Source organism: Malaclemys terrapin, chromosome 15 (assembly GCF_027887155.1).
Source record: "Malaclemys terrapin pileata isolate rMalTer1 chromosome 15, rMalTer1.hap1, whole genome shotgun sequence".
Classification (NCBI taxonomy): domain Eukaryota; kingdom Metazoa; phylum Chordata; order Testudines; family Emydidae; genus Malaclemys; species Malaclemys terrapin.
Window position 1 is genome coordinate 31,054,514 of NC_071519.1, and position 21,630 is coordinate 31,076,143.

The 21,630-nt window shown below is 45.4% G+C and overlaps 1 protein-coding gene across 1 annotated transcript in view; it reads right to left on the reverse strand.

The window, feature by feature from the left end:
- Positions 1–4,914: 4,914 nt before the first annotated feature.
- DRD2 (dopamine receptor D2) overlaps positions 4,915–21,630 on the reverse strand; it is an 81,490-nt gene continuing 64,774 nt past the window's right edge. Inside the window, exons 3-8 of the mRNA XM_054005501.1 lie at positions 12,590–12,699; positions 12,010–12,146; positions 10,725–10,915; positions 9,022–9,108; positions 6,856–7,195; positions 4,915–5,818 (exon numbers count right to left, since the gene is read on the reverse strand). Of these exons, the coding sequence (XP_053861476.1) occupies positions 5,625–5,818; positions 6,856–7,195; positions 9,022–9,108; positions 10,725–10,915; positions 12,010–12,146; positions 12,590–12,699 (1,059 nt within the window). The 3' untranslated portion in view covers positions 4,915–5,624. The remainder of the gene's footprint in view (positions 5,819–6,855; positions 7,196–9,021; positions 9,109–10,724; positions 10,916–12,009; positions 12,147–12,589; positions 12,700–21,630) is intronic.

Genomic DNA, 21,630 nt, shown 5'->3' on the forward strand with positions numbered 1-21,630 from the left:
TTAGCAGAGTGAAGTCCATAATTAAGTCTTTGGGGCATGTTAAAAGCTAAAAAATGTGTGTGCTAAAAATATTGTATTTAGCATGCAAATTGTCTGTAATGCCATAGTACCCTGACAGCTCAGATTTATTTTCTCCAGACAATGAGAAATTATTAGTTTGTAGGTGCCACTAAATTGTTTGTCATCATCAAATCTAGCTGAAGGCAATAAGCCTTTGGGAACAGGTTGACTCTGTTTTATAAGTTAGGATTTTAATTTTTTTCAACTTTCTACACAGCTCATGCATGCAAAGGTTGTCGTGACTAAGCCAATGGCTGTGGATTACTATCTTGAGCACTAATATACAGAATCAACAAAGAGACATAAAAAGTCCATTGTGAAGAGCAGGTGCTGTGTTTCAGGGAGAACTTAGACAAATGTCGGCTGCCTTTCTGTTAAGGCTATTCCTCTTTATTTAGTCTGAACTTGTCCCCTAGAAGTCTTTTTGTACACGAGAAGGGGCCTGGAGAAACTTGAGCACATCTATCCATCCTCCCTCATCACCGTGGTATCTAGGCACCTAGACTCAGTCTAGAAGTGGAGAGAGACAGAATTCTGGACAAAGTGAGATGGAGGAGGGGAAAAACACAAAAGATGAGTAGGCTGAGAAGGGGAGTGAGTCTGAGAAGTATGAGAACTAGACAGTAAAACTTTAGGGGCAGGGACCGTATTTTTGTTATATGTTTGATTAACCTAGTATAATGGGTCCCTGATGCATGATTTGGGTCCCTAGGCACTGCCACAAAATAATGAGTGGTGTTGCTACTACTAATAAATAAATAAGAGGAAGTGCTGCATCTTCTGGTTAAAAGAACAACACAAAAGTGTCATCACATGTAGCTCGTGTACCAGTCAATGTGCAAATTTGCTTTTACCAGTCATATGGAATTATAAAGTGACTATGTGAAATTTACCAATGTCTATGTACCAGTCCTAACAAATGTATATTCCTGAACCTTTAGGAAGAGAGACAGTTTCTCAGGATATTTTCATCAGAGATTTTTTTCTTAATCACTGAAGAAATTTCTATGTGATTAAATCATCCAGTTGGACCTATTGTAATTAGTTTGCTCTTTAATCAGGAGGAATAAAATGATAATATCATCGTTGCAATGGAAACCAGTGGAGAGACTACAGAATACTGTGCAGGATACACCTGCTTCTTGATAATAACATGTTCAACTATTGCAAACAACCACACTGATCTTCAGTGAACTGTTAACACAGAGAGAGAGAAAGGCAGGACCAAGGATTCTCATTAAACAGGACTTGAACTTTCGCTCATTAATAAGGAACCATAAATATGACCATAACAAGGACCATTACAGTTCCTTCTGGCTTGAATTCACCTTCAACAATCCCTGCCTCTCAGTAAGGAAGAAATCAAATCTTCTCATTAGGGTGATGTGAAAAAAATCTCATTGCCTTCCCCACCAGCAGCACACATACACATTTCCACAGGTCCCAGGAAAGCAAAATGTTTTAGACATGATTTAAAGGACAGGGTCATCTTGTCTACAAGGCTGAGGCCAGCAATAGGCGCCAGGAAGTCCCAAATTCTAATCCCGCTGCTGACGATGACTCTGTCCATAAGTTTGGAAAAACTACTTCACTTTTCTTATTCTTATTCTTATTTTTATTTGTATTGCAGTAGCATCTAGGGCCTTAGTTATGGACTAACACCCTCTTTTTCAGGATGCTGTACAAACACAAAACAAAAAGATGTTTCCCACCTCGGTTTTGAATTTATACTCTGTAAAATGGGAACAATAATAGTTTGATGGTTGTGAAGATTGTCATGTTTGTAAAGTGCTATAATTCCCACCCACCCACCCACCCATACAACATATGGGGATTTTGTGTGAAAATCAATGGTGGTGCTTGGTGGCAGAGAAACTGTCCCAAAGCAGTTGGAATGCAAGCACCAACCTGCCCACAGCACCTCAGCCAATCACAGAGCACCAGCTTAATCACGGCACAGCAACAACTTGACTTAGTTGTCGGGCGTCAGGGTTGCAGGTAGTCCTGCAGGGCAGTTTAGAATTAGGATAACCAGATGTCCCAATTTTATTGGGACGGTCCCGATTTTGGGGTCTTTTTCTTAGATAGGCTCCTATTACCCCCCCCCACCCTGTCCTGATTTTTCACATTTGCTGTCTGGTCACCCTAGTTTAAAATTTGAGGGTTTTAGAAGAGAGTGGTGTGAAGGGTCACTGGAGTGAACGGAGAGCTGGTCTGTTGCTTACCTGTGCCCCTTCCCACTGAAAGAGGAGCTTGTCACCTTGGAGATGTACAGGTACAAAGATCAGAGGGGGCCTATTACAACAGCTCCTCTGCTTCATGCAGGCGTGGGGCTTCTCTCCTTTAATATTAATATTCCAGGTAGCTTGAGCCACAAAGTTTGAATCTGGATTCAGAATCCAGTTTGTCAGTGTGGATCTAGGCCTCTGGGTCGGGTCCACCTTGCGATACATCTCACAGGGGGTGAAATTGACCCCTATGTGGAATGAGGCTTTGACGCTAAAGTCCCACTTCCTTTCAAGAGTTACACGAGGCATAGGCCTTGCTCTGTCCCTCCGCACAGAGGTGAATGTCATCCAGGGAGATAATCAACAAGGATGGTGTATTTTTATATTATGAAGGAGGTTTTCACACATTTCTTTCTGCTTTGTTGGTCTCCACAGCCAATATTTTATTTGTTTGCTTGGCACTTTCCTGCTCTGAAATTGTTAATATTATTGGAAAATCGAACAATAGGCTTTTTTACACAAAATGCATTGATTTTTTTATTATTATTATTATTGTTTCAGTCTTTTCATTAAGATCAGGCTGGGTTGATTCCCACCACTGAATTAACTCAGTTGGTTAAAAATGGAAGGATTAGGGGAGAAAAGAACAGAATTTCCTTCTATATCTGTACCCTGCACCTGAGATCTCTTGAGGTAGCGTTTCCAATTTCCTGATCAGAAAAGGATTTCATGGCTTCCTGTGCTTTTGTAAGCACCACTTTTTTTTCTCTTGCACATAATCCCGTTAATGTAACGGTACAAAATCTCTCCTAATTGCTGTGCGCTGTCACACCAGCATTGAGAAGCAATTAGCCGTGGCCTATTTGGTTGCAACATTTTGCTCAGGCAGCATCAAGTAACACCTGATTGGTGGGAAGTAAATAAAGTGTTGCCAGAATAAACCACTGCTCCATCTGTGTCCTCTAGTCTGATTCCATCTTCAAGACCCATCTCTGCTAGGGACATGGGTTCTTTTCCTCTTCCTGTGTCCTGCTCCAGGCTGAGAATAGCTTTGGATGGCTGGAGGGATCCCCTTTTCATTAAAATCTATAGCTGCTGACAGACCTCAAAAGATCATGTTCAAATAAGCTTTGAAATCTATGCTGTAACCATCTATAGCAGTGGTTTCCATGCTGGGATCATGCCCCCCTGACCCGCTGCTTTATTTAACAATACAGGAAGCACATATATTGTAACTCCCTGACCTCTGCTTGCACAGGAAAATGCGTGTATTGGTAACATGGGGAAATAGACCTAGAACCAAGGAGAATTCATGGCAAAGGGCCTACAGCAAGAAATGGTCTTGACCTGCAAAATTTGAGAATTACCCGTACATAAAGAATGAATGAGTCGAATAAGAAGGTGGTGTGTGGAACGGTAGTTAAGAGGCCCAGGACAAATTAATCACATTGAAGCTGATGGAATTACACCTGAGATGGTGGATTTGATCGTCTTTTCTCTTTCTTTATATAAAACCAGAAACGACATTCAATTTGTTCTCCACACCTGCAGCAGGCTCCCCCTCCCCCTCTGCTGAAGTCAGAAGCTGTGTGAGATTCCAGCCTGTATCTCTGTCTACCGGGCATTTAATCGCTTTAACATTGACGGCTGATTTTAATTTGGGGCGGGTCTGTATGTGTGTGTGGACTATTGCAATAATCCAGACTATGCTGATCCTGAATTAAACTCCAGCCAGACCCATTTCCATGGAATTTTATTCATTTTACTGGATATTATTTACAGAGATATTACAAAATATATGGTGAGCTGGGTACAATAGTGACAGTGTGGATTTGGCAGCCCCCGGGTCGGCTTGGTGAAATGGTGTTGGTGATGGCTTCTCAAGTGGTTAAACCATGAAGCACAGAGACAAGGGGGTGAGGGAGGTGCTGGAAACAAAGAGGGGAAAAAAATCTCTCATTTTCCAGACCAGGGTCCACACTGAACTCAGGAGCATGTGTAGCTAGAGACACTTTCAGAACCTTTCAGTTTCCCTCCCAAACCCACCAAGGTCAGATTGCAAAGGCCCTTAACTCACGGTGGTGAATGGTTACTCTCAGGAATAGTTCCTCTGAAGACAGTGGGATTGTTCATGAAAGCAACTACAGCTTATCAGTGTGAGTCAGTGGCTTAAGATCTTGCTTATAGTGAAGTTATTGTCCTTTAGAGTGATGGCTGAGACTTAGAACCTAATACACAACTCTGCCTCAATGCAGAGTCGTAAGGGAAGGGGGAAGCCAGGATGGCCAATGAAAAGTAGTTTCCCTCCCTGTTTGGTTAAACCCATGCTACAGGGGCCAAATTCAACCTGAAGGTCTAACTCTGGTGACTTCACTGGAGTTATACCAGGGATGGACATGGCTCCAGCAGCCTTCTCTTTCACCTTGTCCTTGTGCCACTATATGAATGACACCATCACACTGCAGCTAACTTTGTATAATAACTTGTAACTTGGAGATGAAAATCCTGGCAGGTGGACATGGCTTTGAATGGTGACAATGGGTACCCTTTGAATCATAGCACGCACGTACCATGCAAGACAAGGTGTCATTTATTTTTTTTTTCTCTTTATTTATGGTTGGTTTTTTTTTGGCTTGGGCTTCTGTTCAATTCATCCTATTTTTTCATATTTACATTTGTGTTATGACACCATATGTGATACAGGTTTCCATTCTCCTCCTGCACCCACTTCCCCTGGACCCATATGGCTGTAGATATCGGATCTTGTATGATGGCAGAACCTTCTTAGCCCAGTTGGCACCTCTCTAAGTCTTTGTCTGAAGGCTTCAGCCATTTGATACTGGACTGGTCAGCTGGAGGTGATGGCAAAGCCATTGCATGGAGTTCCTGTGAGCTCTGGCTTTCTGGCTCCTATTGCAAAGCAGAAAAGATGTTGGTGTCTTTGGTGAGAATTGTATCAATGATGTTAACGTGTGAGCAACCAGCACAGTGACCAATCACTGTCCACCGCTGGCTCTGCTAATGTCCACAATTAATGCACTGGAGGTCAGTTGGCCACAGGCAGGTATCAAATGAGTGTGTCTTAGTTTTTGCTTCTGTATCTTCAAACACAGTGTGAGAGTACCTCTTAAAACTGCCCTTTGGGTTGATCTCGGAGTCCAAGGTCACCTTAAGAATAAGAGAGAGCATCCCACTTGAAGCCACCCATTACGTCCCAGCTATAAGGGTGCGTAGGCATGGCACTGTCTTAACACCATAGGCCTCCTCATGACTCCCTATTCGCCTGTGTGTGTGTATGTGGTGTGTGCATGGCATCATCTTGCTCTCAGGCTTTATTTAGCAATGGAGGATCTTCATGAAGGCCTTGCGGAACTCAATGTTGAAGGTGGTGTAAATAATTGGGTTGACGGCGCTGTTGACATACCCGAGCCATGTGAAGGCACTGTACATCACCGGTGGAATGATGCAGTTGCAATGCATGTTCAGGATGTGGGTGATGAAAAAGGGGAGCCAGCATATGATGAAAACACCTGGGAAATAAGGAAAGAATCGGGTTTGATTGCACTGAACTGTCATTTTAACCCTGGAAGATTTGTGCAGGTGCTCAATACTCTCTGAGATCCAACAATTAAGCCCCTTATGGTGGTAAAAGAAAGTTGCTTCCTGCAGGGGTGTAGGTCTTGTGTCTTGCTATCCTATTTTTAAAGCCGTGGCCCTTAAGTATCTAAGCACTATATGTTTTCTCAGCTGTTGTAAGTTGATTGACTTCAAAGCAGTTATGCCAGCAGAGAATCTGGCCCTCAGAGTTGTCAATCCTGTTTCTGACTTCCCTGCCATTTGGAACGTAATTGGGATGCATTGTAAATCATATGAGCCCCTTGCCAGCCATTGCCAATCAGCATCTATTATTCCCCAGAGTTGGGCAACACCCTGAGTTAGATGAGGTTGTCCTCCTATGCTGCTCTGAGAGGGAGAACCTTGGCTGGCCTTCCTACTGGTGGCATGCTGCCTGGCTGCAGGGCCGGCTCCAGGGTTTTGGCCGCCCCAAGCAGCCCAAAAAAAAAAAAAAAAAAGCTGCGATTGCGATCTGTGGCGGCAATTCGGTGGGAGGTCCTTCGCTCCGAGCGGGAGTGAGGGACTGTCTGCCGAATTGCCGCCGAATAGCTGGACGTGCCGCCCCTCTCCGGAGTGGCCGCCGCAAGCATCTGCTTGCCAGGCTGGTGCCTGGAGCCGGCCCTGCCTGGCTGCATGGGTGTTTCCCCTAACTTATCCAGGGAAACCTGCAATAAGGCCCTCACCTTCAGTACACAACACTCTGTCTCCTGAGACCATTTTAAAGTATCCTCAGCCCCCCTCCTTTCACCTTGCATTTTATCCTTATTTGACACGTCCTTCTTCCCTCCATGCATTGCCCACTATGCTCCTTGTATTTCCCCACATGTTCCACCAGCAAATGCATTTCTCTCTGCCTATGTGACAAACAAAATAGTCCTCACTGGACATTCCCATTAAAAGACCAGTCCTGGGAAGCCAATGGGCCACAAAGGAGGCCAAATTGAGCTCTTACCAAGCACAATGGCTAGCATCTGGGTGGCTTTCTTTTCCTTCTGCTGCGAGAGTTTCCTCCTGCTCAGGGTCTTGAGGGAAGTCCTTGTCTTGCCGTTGGGCATGGACTGGATCTCAAAGGCCTTGGCCGTCTTTGGGTTGTCTTTGGCGTGCCCATTCTTCTCCGTTTTCGTGGGGCTGTCCAAGGGCAAATCCAGGGTGGAATTGATGCACTGGTTGGAAGTGGCTGGCATAACCAATTGGTGGTTACTCAGCAGGGCTGGTTTGTGTTTGGTTTTTTCAGGGGGGCTGGTACTGGACACCATCTCCATCTCCATCTCCTCCATGTGATTCACTGCCTCCTGGACAAGGATCAAAACCCCCCAACATAAAGATAGATAAATATGTAATTGGGGCAAAGGAGTGATACTGTCTTCTGTGAAGGGAGCAGGGGTACTACTTGATGAAGAGATGAACCTCAGTTCAACTCCCCATCTCCTCCTTTGCAGAGATGGTCAGGGGAAGGGCTATAAATTGGCTGTGTGGGAGGCAGAGAGGTGAGAATGCCTTGGGGAAGGTTGGGGTGATAGGACAAGATGGAAGCTCCAAACTGGGGGAGTGTTTCTGTTGGCTCATTTCTTTGCTTAAGTTCCCTTATTTGTATCCCTTTTCTGTGAACATTATTCTGGAAGGAACTGGCCTTTCTGACTCTGATAATGCTTATTTGGTTCTTCTGAGTCGTTCCGCTATCTTATAGGGCTTATCAAAGGGGAGAACCTACCAGCCTCCGATCTAGAGCTGGCTGAAGATTTTCTATCAGAAGGACATTTAAATGGAAGATGGCTTTTTTCCCCCCCCTAAACAGAAATATTCCTGGGGAATGTCCATTTTCAATTATCTTATTCAGGTTTTCATAACAAACCAAAAGGAATTCATGTCTCAAAATATAAAAAACACCTAGAAGGAAAATAAAAAGAACCCCAAATTGATAACTGCCTTCAAAATCATGATATTTTTAACAATCTCATGGTGTTTGGGGGAGGTGAAGGAACTGAGTCCTGGTATTTTAACTCTGGAGTTGGCGATACTGCAGTTCAAATAGCTGGCTTCCTTTGGGGAAAGGGAAGAGCGCCGGTAGTGAGGTGGTGTGGCTCCCCGCCGCCCCGGAGGGGGAAGAGCGCATCTGGAGGCCAGAGTGGGCGGAGCTAGGGAGCTCTGAGCCCGCCCCTCAGGGGGTCAGGCAGCGACCCGGAAGTACAAAGGCTGGCCCTCAGTGCTCAGTCAGGCCCCAGATGCCGGAGAGACCAGACGTCTCCAGCCTGGCTCGGGGCTGGGAAACCTCCGCGGCCCAGGGCGGCTGCCAGGAACTGCCGGGCCTGCCCCGCGCCCGCCACCCGGAGGAGCTGCCGGACTTGCCGAACGATCCCTGGCCTGACAAACCCATGGTCCAGGATCCCCCCGAGGCCGACACCAACCCCTAGGTAGGCCCCGAGGGGGAGCGTGGAAGTGGCCCGGGGGCAGTCGACCCTAGTCTGGCTGCAGCACTACCAGAGCCCATGTCAGTGTGTTGCGGCCAGGATCCCCACTGACAGCAGCAGGTCTTCTGCCGCTGCTAGGGCCCCGGGCTGGGACGCAGTGGAGTGGGAGGGCCTGTGTCCCCCCCGCCACCCAACCCGTGGGTGGCCGTCTCCCCCTCTCCTAGGCCTGTGGAGGCTTAGGCCTACTATTGTTGCTCAACCCTGACTGAGGGTCGGAGCCCAATTCAGCATTTGTTGCCCCGTCTTGACCTAGGGCCTGGGCTAAATACTCCTGCTTGCTGCTCAGCCCTGACTGAGGGCTTGAGCCCTGACATAGCATTGGTGCCCGCTCTGAGCCAGGGTCGGGCTTACTGTGTCTTCCAGGATTGCAAGGGCTCCCGAGGGAGACCCTGCAGCCGGACAAAGTACCCAAGCACCAGTGGGTAGTGAGTCTGTGTGGCTCCCCGCCGCCCGGAGAGGGTTGAGCCCTGGCAAACTCTTGTACAGCGCCCTTTAAGTTTTGATGCTGCATAGGAATTCCCTTTGTTAACACAGAACTTTTCTTTCTTAGACTAGGGGAAAAAACCTACCCTAAATTCATTCTGCACCATGCAAAGGCAAAGGGAGAAAGTGCTTGTGCTGAAGAGTTGACAGTCCTCTGTAACACTTACCACTTTCCGCTTATTAACTGGGAAACTCCCGTTGGACTTGACAATGACAGTGCAGAGCTTCACATCTTCTGGATGAGTGCATTTGTCCTAAGGGGGCAAACATCAGCACACAGGTCACACAAGCAGATGGGAATTAGAAGGGGAGCTGGCAAGAGGGATGTGGCAATTTAAACACAGGGCACTGAGCAGAAACACATAGCTGTGACTACGAAGGTAAGGAGTCTGGAAAATTACTCCGAGGAGTGAATGATGGTGGTTCCCAGGGACTCTCAGCTCTTTTCTCACCATGAGAAAGACACTTTAAGGACCTTTGTAGCTCCTCAATCCAGCCTCACCTCTCTGTCTCCATATTGCTCTGCTTGACTAGAACCTGGCTTTTGAGGGAAATGCTGAGAGACAGTTTGGAGATGGCTCCTCTCCAGTTACAAGTCCATATTAATCATTTCTCACTTCCTACTAAAATGGGAATTTGTGACAAGTGTCCTCACAGCCCACGCACACTTTGCTGGATTCTGCTAACGTGTGTGCCTCAAGGCACCATCGTCCGTCGCAGGTGTGTCATGCCAGCCATGCGCTGTGCAGGACAGACACTCGTGCACTGTGTGTGAAGTATCAAGAGCTGTGTTCTTACATGTGTCTGTCTGGGGCTGCCATCACTGTAGTGCTAGAGCACATCCCAAAGGTTTCCTTGTCCGGGAGCCATGTTGAAGTTGCTAGCTAGTGGACATCCCTGCAAGAGGGCAATAGCCATCCGTGTGGATACTACAGTAGTGGCAAGTCATCTGCACAACAATCTATTGCTCAGTACCGTAATGTGGGCAGACACCAGCTACCACCACGGCCACATTTGAAGAGAAAGGAAAGAGTCAACAAGTTCAGCCCTATATGTAAAAGGTGGCCGGGAAAGAAGGAAGTGGGAGGTTGTTGAAGTCCTTGATTGAAGTTTTGAAAACTACATAGGGGTTTTGATCATAGGACTGGAAGGGACCTCGAGGAGTCATCTAGTCCAGTCGCCTGCAGGATTAAGTATTATCTAGACCATCCCTGACAGGTGCTCATCTAACCTGCTTCTAACCTAATCTTGTATCTTCTATTAATTTTAAAACTAAATTCCCTGGGCTGCTTTGAAAGGCCCAACCCTTGTTATTGTAGCCCACAGAGCTAGCTTAAAGATATTTAATTTTCTCTTACAGGATTCAGGCCTCTAGGTTTCTTGCATTGTGCTAAATAAAATCTCTTTCAGTTAGCTCTCCGGGCTACAGTTTGAAGGAATAAATTCCAACAGGATGGTGAAAGATTGTGTCCACCATGCAGTCATGGAGCAGAGGGACCTACTCAGAGTGAAAGAATAAAAGTACCCTAGCTTCAAGCCCTTGCTGGATATCTTAAACCCAACTCAGACTCTGCAAAGCTGAAGCAAACATGGGTTGCTTGGGTGAAGCAGATCCGACCCACAGACTTGCTGATGAAACATCCTTGGAGGTCAGAAAAGATCTGGGAAGCTTCCGCCAGTGTCCTGGGGTACCCCTGTGTCCATCCAGGACTCCCAAAAGGCATAAGACACAATATCCATCCTCACAATCCACCGTTTCATTCAGACCAAACAGTGTCATTGGGGAGGGAATGGGGGAAGTGTCAGGAAAATAATGTGAGCAGGAAGGAAAGAAGATGGTGATTGGGAGAGGGGGATGGGGTCTGGTTACCTTCAGAGGTGCCTGCGTGTCAGAGTCCAGGCCGTGGATGTTGCGCTTGGTGTTGACGCGCTTCCTGCGTTTCCGGAGCACTACGTAAATCTGTACGTATACCAGCAGGGTGACAATGAAGGGAACGTAGAAGGAGACGATAGAGGAATACACAACAAAGGCAGGATTGGCAATGATACACTCATTCTTGGCTGGAAGACACAAGAGATTGCAGGAGCATCGTCCCAACTGTTAGGAGCTAGAACCAGCATTTCTCTCTCTCACCCTCTCACCACTGGAGCCACAAGAACATGGGAACAGCTGCTCTCCCATCTTTCTCCCGAAATAATTTCCAAACCAAGAGAGGGATTGTCCCAATGAGTCATATACCCAACTCTGCCTGCAAGTCCATGGGAGCTGGGTGTCTCTGCCCCCTAGGCTCCTTTGAAAATCACAGGCCAAGCCCTAATCCAAGGGAAAATAGATTTATTTCTCACACAGTTAGTGCAGGTATAAGGTGCTGGATTGAGAGCTGGAGACTGAAATTCTCTAGCTAGCCACACAATTGCAGCAGTGCAAACTTCCCAGACTGCTCCCCACCAAGGAGCCTCATCTCCAGCTGCAGGAATTGAGAGGGGAGTGCAGTCTCTAGAGCTCTTTCAGTCCTTGGGCTCTCTTTTAAGACTGCCCAATAGCTATTATTGGAGGGGGAGGGGTTCTGCTATGGACATCTGTCCCACAGGAACGGGGCTGAGACCAGCTCCCTTTAAGTGGATCCCCAAGAGGTGAGTCTAGAACTGATGAGTGATCCTTTGCTACCAACCTGAGCCAAACTCAGAGCCGTGACCTGTACGTGAAAGGCTCCAGCATTCCCATACCATAGACCATCCAGTTTCCCTAAAATAAAGGGTGTTGAATAGGAGTGTGTCTTATGCTGCTGTGCCAGTGGAGCTGTCTGGTTATTTGTAAGGTGCCCATCATTGTGGTAGATTTTAAGACGTAAGGGTATCTCTTCTTTTTGGGTGCTGATGCTGGCTAGTGCTATGCACGTTTCTTCTACAGAAGCCTGAGGACAAACATCAACCCTGATTGATTGGGGGATATAGGCCTGGCAGAGCAAGAGTTGCAACAGATTCAGGGCTGTTTGATTGGCATAGGTGCGCATGCACCTAAATCTTAACTCCTAGTATTCATTATTCAGCCATGTTAATTCCTTCCCTATAACACAAAGTTCTCTGGGACCCAGTGAGGCAGAAGAGAGCATGAAACGCACACAGTAGCCAGCCGCAGATGACAGTATGCTCACCTGTGTTGTTGAGACCAAACAGAAGTGGGCAGGAGATGGCGAAGGACAGGACCCAGACCACGGAGATCATGACAGTGATTCTGCGCCTGGAGCTGTAGCGTGTGTTATAAAGCATGGGCATTGCTACTGCGGTGTACCTGCATGCCGCATGGAGACAAAGATCCCGCATGTTATTTCGCTGCCAGTGCTGAAAGACCATCTGCGAATGGACAGTTAGTAAATCGGGAAAATTGCTCCCAAGAGATCACAGGGGCAGGTTCAGCTATAGAAGATCTCCAGGAACTGAGATGTCTAAGCTGGAAGGAACCCGCTCTCTTGTCTCTGCAGCCCCTTGCTTTGGAAGGTTTGAGGGTGGAGACCATTTGATGTGGTTTTCAATGCCCCTCCTCTGAAGAGAAGACAGCGATGCTGTGGCCTAATGCACCTTCTCCAGATTATTGCTGCTCCACTGGTGTCTGCTCCATCATTTTGAAAAGTGAGCAGACGCACATTCACTAAGAAGTGATTTTGTGCAATTCACCTTCCTACCAGCCACACCAAGCTGGAGAGGACCTTCCTCCTGCCCCCAGAGAGATCTCACCTGTCAATGCTGATGGCACAGAGGTTGAGGATGCTGGCAGTACACATCATAACGTCCAGGGTGACAAAGATGTCACAGTGGATCCGGCTAAATCTCCACTCACCGACCACCTTGGAGAAGAGAGAGAAAATTGGAAAAAGGCATTCATTCAAGCAGCCAGGACGAAGGAGTCTAAGGGCCAATTCTGCTCTTAGTGTAGAGATTAATTTTGCTGGCTTCAGTGAAGTCGTGCTGGTTTAAATGAGAGCATAATTTGGGCCATAGAAGTTAGAGAGGGATTCAGGTCACATCCTGTCAATACCCCGCTGAGCCAGTGCAGGATTTTTTGCTATTTATATCTTCTAGTGCTTTGTCCTGTCTAGCTTGAAAAGTCCCAAGTGATGGCGTTTGACCAGGAGACTGAGCTGCGAGCCAGTAGGATCTCATCCTTTGTAATTTCCCCTGCGATTGAGCCTGATTTTACCTTTCTTAATTCCATTCTATTGCTCTACATTCCCATTAGGCAACCCACATGACAGATACAAACCTAGGACCAAAGAAAATGCTACTTCCATTGATGTCCAGTGAGTTGACTCAGTTATGCTGTGAAGGCCAAAACTATAACAGGATTTAAAAAAAAGAACTAGATAACTTCCTGGAGGATAGGTCCACCAATGGCTATCAGCCAAGATGGTCAGGGACGTAACCAGAGCTGGCTCCAGGTTTTTTGCTGCCCCAAGCGCAAAAAAAAAAAAAAAAAAAAAAGCCGGAATGCCACCCCTTGAAAAGGGCCACCCCAAGCACATGTTTGGAATGCTGATGTCTAGAGCCGGCCCTGGACGTAACGCCATGCTCTGAGTGTCCCTAGCCTCTGTTTGCCAGAAGCTCGGAGTGGATGATGGGATGAATCACTGGAAGATTGTCTGTTCTGGTCATTCCCTCTGAAGCACCTGGCACTGGCCACTGTCAGAGACAGGATACTGGGCTAGATGGACCATTGGTCTGACCCACTATGGCCATTCTTATGCAAGGACTTAATTGGGGCCTTAAAATGTTACAACAAAATTGTATCATAACTAATGCATAATAATTAATAAATTAAGCTAGCAAAATGTGAATATTTTTAAAAGATTTTTTTTGTGCTCAACAAAGTGCAGTAATGGAAATAGCACAGGAGAAGCCTATTGTTTCTGCATATATAAAAATAGAAGAAATAATTCACACATTACACATTCTTATGAATGAAGATGGATTAAATTCATAACAAAAGATCTTTGACACACATTATGTTACATAACAAAGATAGAGGACTAATTATAATATTTCCAGTCACTAGCAGCTCTGTTCTCATCTTTTCTCTTGTTACTAAAACCAAATTTTGCAATTAAGTTTAATGGTGAGTAGTGGAACTATTGTATCCAGTGTGCAAATAGAAAAGCATATTTCCCTTTAATATAAATAAATAAGTCTTACTGCATTTGGAACTGGAATGAATAAGATATCTATTCTTCAGAGTGATTTCTGCTTTCTAACCCATAACCGTAGGCAATATGAAGTGAAGGAGGGAGAGATAGAGGCTGCATTAAAGGCTGAATGATACATGAACACTCATTTAAAAAAAGACCATTTAAAGGGCACAGTCATATAAATAAGTTGGCTTGATTAGAATTTGCCTGAAGGCAAAGATTTGCCAGCCAGGTAGAACCCAGAGCTGTAATCAGCTGCTTGCAAAAAAAATGAAATGAATTTGAGTTCACTGAGGATGCTGTGAGATTAGTGCAGCGTTTGTCCTCCAACACAGTGAAGTGTGAGGCTGCATATGGATGAAAGAACTTCAAAAGTTTGGCGGGGCTGGGATATATGCTTCTATTAGAGATGATTGAAAAATGTAACTTCCAGCATGTCAACATTTGTTCTTATCCCAAGTCAGAACGAAAGGTGAAAGACTGTAACTTTTTGGAGAATGCTGGAGGGCTGCAAAGAGGGGAGAGTCCTCTCCAAAGAGTCTTTGATTTTACCCCGTGAAAATAATCATCTGCTGTCAGATCTTCAGCTACCCTGCGCTTATACTTTGCAGCTGGAGCCAGGAATGTCACTCTGGATCATCAGTCTGTTCTCTACATCCTGGGCCACTTTAAGGCTGTTTGATGTTATTCTGGCTGCAATGGTCCTATAGGACAGCAGCTGAGGATCTGGCCTTAGATGGTTATTTTCACTGAATAAAGACTGTATGGAGAGGAATCTCTCTGCTCTTGCATCCTGGATCCAGTTACCTTCCATCCCACACATGCTGGTACATCCTCTAACCAAAGCTGAGAGGTTGCATTATTTTTAATGGGAATTAGGCATCTGGATCCTCTTGTTGGTACTGAAAATCTTAGCCTCCAATTGTTGACAGCCGCACCTACTGCAGAGATGGTCCCATCTGCTCTGGTGACCATGGTAATTCTTTTGCTCTGGATTCTTAGGTCTCCAATCCTTTCTCTGAGCCCCACAGCCTGAGCTCCAGGAGTTTGTCTAATGTCTCCCGAGACTCTCTGAGATGGGATGGGTTTATGAGTCGTATTTGAGAGATCCCTGTTCTAGCTGCAGTGGTGTAAAGGATATTGGGATCTGCTTCTTTGGCAGCTTTAAACCGTAAGCCATCAGCCCCTTTTATCTGTTGGACGCAAGCGCCTCTGGGGATTCCCAGCATCCATGGTGAATGCACTTGTCCCCGTTCAAATATCAGAGAAACATTCAGTCACTGTGGCATACAGGAAAAGCATTGGAAGATCCCAATGCATCAGGGTGATCACATGGCTAGAGGGATGCAGAGGGGTCATTGTGTCAACAACAAATCACAGCTACAGCATACACACGGGCCTGCTTTCAGTCTACTCTCTAGATTTATGAAGCAGAGGTTCCCAGCAGGAACCATGTATCCATGAGCTCATAGAAAGCAAAGGATTTATACCCCGTCTTATGTCAGCTCTGCTTGGTTCTTCCAATTGAAAAGGATGGGTGAGAAACTCATAAGCCAAGCCCGAAATGATGGGATCTCACAGAATGAGCTTCCATTTATAGTGGATTGTTGTGGACCTGGTTTAGAACAGCACAAACCAATCCCAGGGGCATTAACCACAATCACAGCCTGCCAGTGGTCATGTTAATGAGGCTTAGCACGTGCACGATGCTTTACATTTCAAAGTGCCATACAAACGTTAATTAACTCGGGTGATAATTAATAATGTGGCTTCTTAACCCTCAGTGAGTTTGTTCTGCTCTGTGCTGTCACATTCACAGGTGAATTATGGCTTCTCTTGTCTGGCCTTCCCCTCCGCCCCCATCCATTTTATCTTTTCCCCTCTTAAATAACCAGTTGCAAATGAACGCCAAGTGAAACAAATTCACAGTCGCTCAGTGCTGAAATTCATGCCAACAGCCACTCACTTCTCAAATCTTTATTTGTTCATTTTTTACATTTTTGTGTGTGGACACTCTGGAGCTCAGTAGATGCAAGGTCTTGTTCTTTCAAGTTTTCTTGTCAGGTCTAAGTAAACAGGATGTACGGCACTGAGAGAGACTGTCTCATTGCGGGGGATCAATACAAATAGGGATTGGGGGGAAAATACAATCTTGAAATTTTCCCAGCAGACACAGTTATTATTAAACTGATCTTTTAATGAAATACAGGGCACGCTGCAGCTGAATCCTCCATAGGATCTGAAAGCTCTGCAGAAAGTGAACTGTTGCTTGTATTGAATGTCAAGTGTTGCAGGATTGGATTTTCCATTTTGTATGAATTTCTGCAACTTCAAAATTTTTCCATTCCAAAATGAACAAAAATAATTAAAAAAAAAAAATTTCCCATGGGGAAAAAAAATCCTTAAATAGTTTCAGATAAATTGAAATATTTCATTTTGATAAAATAATATAATTTCATTCCAATTTCTATCTTTTAAAACTTTTAAATCATTTTAAAAATATAAAACAGTGAATTTCACTTCAAAAAGTCATTTTAAAAAAGAAATAAAATAAAACATTCTTTTCCAAAAATGTCAAAATGGGATGTTTGGACATCATTGAAACAAGTCGGTTTTGTTTTCTAAATGAAATTTTATCAAAATGGACACTTTTTAAAGCATTTCAGTTTAGATAAAAATAGCATTTTCCATCCTCCCCCAAACAAAAAACTTTCAGTAAAAATCTTACAATCGGCTCTAATTGAATGCATGAACCTGACACTGTCTCTCTTCTTAGCATGTCACCATATAGCAGGACATGATGGTATGGCTCCCATACACTTTTATCTTCTTGATGAACAGGTAGGCTAGTCTTCTTAAAGTGCTTCAGTTCACTACACAGTTCAGAACAAATTTTCACCATCCAGTTAACCTCAAGTTTGAGTTTTATCTCCTATGTTTAGATGACCAAGACTCTCTGGGCTGCACGCTCCCGACTCCCTCCCCACAAAGCAGAGAGCTGATCAGCAGCCTCATGAGAAACAAACATGTTTCCACTTGAGCCCTGGTCTCTGTGGATTACTCCAGTGCAATGAAAAGCATTTTATTCCTTCGCATACATCAAAATGCCATTTTCCTCCCTTTTTTGCCAAGGCTGAGAACTTTTTTTGTACAACTCTTGTTATCACTCTAGGTCTTCATGTGGCCTTAATCACTGTCGTATCTGAGGGCCTCCCAGTTTTCAGTAGATTTGATCTGCACAACACCTCTTTGGGGTATGGAACTATCCTTCCACCCATATCTTTTCACCGATCCTTTGTTGCCATAAGAATAACAACTCAAGATCAAGTTTCCAGACGCCCATGCACTGAAGCTCCCTGCAGCAACCTGACCTATTAGAATGAAAACCCTAGATCTGTCCAGAGACATCAGCACTGATTCTATCAGCTGGGGAGAATTAGGAATTAGCACTTTTTTGAAAACTATCCAAATTCAGCAAAGCTGCCAGCAACCTCTTTCCACCCCCACCTCCCCTACCAAGGGCTGCACTTCTCAGAATCCACGTCTGTTTTTCAGCATTCCTGGCTTTTTGGGAAAGGACTTCGAGCTTCAGGAAGGAGTCACCAAAGAGCCCTGCATATCCACCTGCAGATAACATGGTACCCAGTAAGGCAAATGGAAAGTGCAGCTTTGGACTGACAGTAAATATGGTCAGAAAATCTGAAAATAGAAAGAATTTGAATCCGAATCACCGCTGCCGTACACTTTGGAGTGTCAGTTACTCCTGTGCAAAGAGAGTGCAAACTGCTGAATTTTCCATTCACACCGAGGGGAGCATAACACACCCACATTGCATAAGGACCACCTGGCAGTAAACCCTAAAGCCGATTTTTCAGGCTTGCCTTTCACATCACACAAAGCAGATGGGAACTCTGTACCTGCTGCAGCTTGGAACACCAGTCATATGGGGGTGGAAGTCACTCTGCTGAGTTTTATTCAAATACTGATAGCATAGATAGGTCTGAACCCAATACCTCGGTCCCCAGATTATCATCTCCAAACTGAAAAGTTTGACTCAGGATCTGAACTTTGAGGCTATGGCCTACCTTTAATTAATAAGACAAAGGAATGACAGTGTTCTGGCAAACCCCTTCCTGTGCAGCTTCCCCATTCCTTGACTCAGGGCCAGCAGAATTGATTCCATGAAGTTCAAGGCACTGGGCATACACAGAGACGGCTAGTTCTGGGGGAAACCCTGCTCAATCCCAGCAACCTGTGCGAAAGCAAGCAGAGCTTTTCACCTCCTCTGTTGATGATCACCTTCATTTTTTTTCAACCTAATCTGCATCCCCCTCTCAGTTTCCTCATAGAATCACAGAGTTTAAGGCCAGAAGGTACCACGCAATCATCGAATCTGACCTCCCGTATATCATAGGCCACCAGCACCACCCTGAGCCCAAAGAGTAAACCCTACAAATGAAATTAGACCAAAATATCGCAGCCCAGAGGAGACTAGACTGTTCTGTGCCACAGGAAGAAAACAGGAGGGACTGAGGAGCACCAGTAATGCTAGTGATGAAGTGAGATATACCCAGATAATTCCGGCATGTGACCTGCACCCACGCACTGCAGAGGGAGTGAAACCCACCCAAGGTCACTGCCAATCTCACTGGGGGCAGGGGAGGGGAAATTCCTTCCCGGCCCCACCTATGGTGATCAGTTAGACCCTCAGCATGAGAGCAAGAACCAGCCAGTCAAGCCCCTGAGAGAGAGAATGCTCAGTGCCATCTCAGAATCTTGGCCTTCCCCATCCAATGTCCCATCTCCAGCCAAGGCCACCCTTGGTGCTTCAGAGGAAGGAGATAAAAAAAGCCTTCCCAGAATACATTTTGTGTGGGGGTATCCCTTCCTGAACTCTGCTGGAGGCCAGCTGAAACCTTGCATGAGTGTCCATTTAGGCTATGTCTACACTATTGCTACACTACTCCATCATTGCAGCTCGTACGCGGCCAGAAAGCACGCCACAGAGGCGTGGAATGCCCTCTCCAGAAAGTTTCAAAGCTCTTAGGACTTGTTTTACAAGAGAACCTAAAAGGGAAAACCACCCCCTTATGGAACATGTCCTCCTCTTTCCTGTTTGTTCACTGCCTTAGAGCTGAGCTGAGCTGCTATTTAAATAGGAGAGGTTACGCTGTGTTAACTCAGGACTCTGCAGGCACTGGGTTGAAATCCATCGGGAGGGTTAATGCATATCCAGTGGGAAATAAGAGGGCCAGACCAAAGCTATTAGAATCAGTAGGTAGCCCCAAAGTCTCATTTGTGCTGCAGAGAATGCCTCCTGAGATCATCTGAGTTTAATCAATTTCTTCAGCAGCACTGGCTCTGTCCAATAGCAAGAAATCAATAGCACACTGAGTTGGTAGGAAGAAGAAGAGGAAGAATAAATAGGTCCGTCTACCAGTAGGTGAATCCCTTTAATTTGGATCATTAGGAAGATGCAATGCTAAGTCAGTGCTAAATCTTCTTGGTACGTTCCTCACCAGGGCTCCCGTCACTTGGCATTCTATGGACCTTCTATTTAAGGGAAGAGAAAGGAATTCTGTCCAGGTTGCTGTTATGCCTACCCAAGACAAGGCAGGTGCTGTAGTTAGTTCCACGTGCTATGGTAACGACTCCAGTTTGCTTATAATTGAACTGATGACTAAGGCTATGTCTACACTACAAGCTGTGGCCGTGATCCTTGCACTAGTGCTCATCTGAGCTAGCATGCTAACAATAGTCATGTTGCTGTGATCGCATGGGCAGTGGCAATGGAACCATGGGCTAGGAGTCCCAAGTAAGTACCCACGGGATGTGGGTGGGTTTGTACTTGGGACGGCTAGCCCTTGCCGTCGCTGCCCGCTAGCTCAGATGAGAGCTAATGTGAGTGGGGTACATGTATAGAAGCTTGGAATCACACCACTAGCTTGTAATGTACATGTAGCCGAAATGGAATCCCTTCCATTTGCCTCCAGCCTTGTAGTGGTTGACGACCAATCACTAATAGATGTTCTGTAGGGAAAGATACAGACACTGCCAGGGGAGATGAACTGGGTGACTGCGTAGGTCTGTTCCAGTGCTAACTTCCATGACTGCGATTAGATTTTTCTCTCTACTAATTGCAGAAGAAAGCTCCCCACAGCAACATGATGTCTACCTTCTGGGGAGCAGTTTAAGCCGCATGACGTAAAGTGTGAATTAATCTTCATTACGGATTCTATGTCCTGCTGATTTCAGTTTTTCAGTTTTCCTGATGTGCAGTCAAATATCCTGTCTCTTCTTCTTCCCGCCTCCCCTCTCGAGATGCGTTAAAACTGATTTCTGCAGTTAACCAGAACGCACACAGTCTAACCTGGGGGCACAATTAACACCAGCTGCAGTGCATAAATGTGACGAGTGTTTTCAAACAGTTATGATGGGGCAATGGGCTACACCTATGCTAACATGGATATTAAACTCCCCAAACATTTGTCCTTAATATTAGGTACGAGGTGTGACAAGGTATTGCTGGACATGTATGGGGCATCTGATATGGTTAGGGAAAAAACAAGTAATTTCTCGCTAATTCCACCATGTAAATCAATTGCTTTAACAATCAATTACTCTTACAAACAAATCTTGCAGGCCCTGATTCAAGAAAGCACACGTGGAACTTGAGGTATGGGAACAGTTCTCTGAAGGCTTAATCCTGGAAGCTGCTGAGTGTCTGATCCAGCAAAGCACTTAAGCGCGTGCTTAATTTTAAGCACACTCATGTTCCCATTGACTTCAGAGGGACTATCCACCCGCTTAAGGGTAAGCACATGGCTAAATGGTTTGTAGGACTGGGACTAGAGCACTCAGCACTTTGCAGCATCAAGCCCTTGAAGTAACTGGAACTATTCAGATGCTCAAAATTAAGCAAGTGCTTAAGTGTTTTGGTGCATTTGTATGGCAATTAACAAATTCTGATTGTGAATCTATTATCATCCCCACTTTCTTGAATGTGTCTGAGACAAGGCAGGGGCAGTAATATCTTTTATTGGACCAACTTCTGTTGGTGGAAGGTACAAGCTTTCAAGCTACACAGAGCTTTTCTTCAGAAGTTTGTACCTTCCACCAACAGAAGTTGGTCCAATAAAAAATATTACCTCCCCTGCCTTGTTCTTTTCATATCCTGGGACCAAGAGGGCTACAACAAAACTGCCAACAACTATTGAAGATATGTGCAATCTTCATTAAAAGAGTTGCAAAATGTGCATGAGATGGGTAATATTAATAATGAATATTATCTGAAATTGTATAGTTTAATATAGCATTCAATTACAAGTGGAATTTGTACAGAATCTCTCATCTGAGGAGCTCAAAGCACTCTATAAAGATTAAGAGCTAGATTGTACCTTGGACTACCTACTCATGGAGGGGAGTAAAGGGAAGTAAGAACCCTGCATACAACGCTGTGCAGTTACCCGTGTCTCCGGTCCAGGTACACAGGAGCAAGCCGGCTCTGTGTGGGGATGGTGTAGGCAAGCAGCAAATGGGTACTCCTTCTCAAAGCAAGGAGAAAGCACAGGGAGGATTTGTGACTCAGGGTGTGTG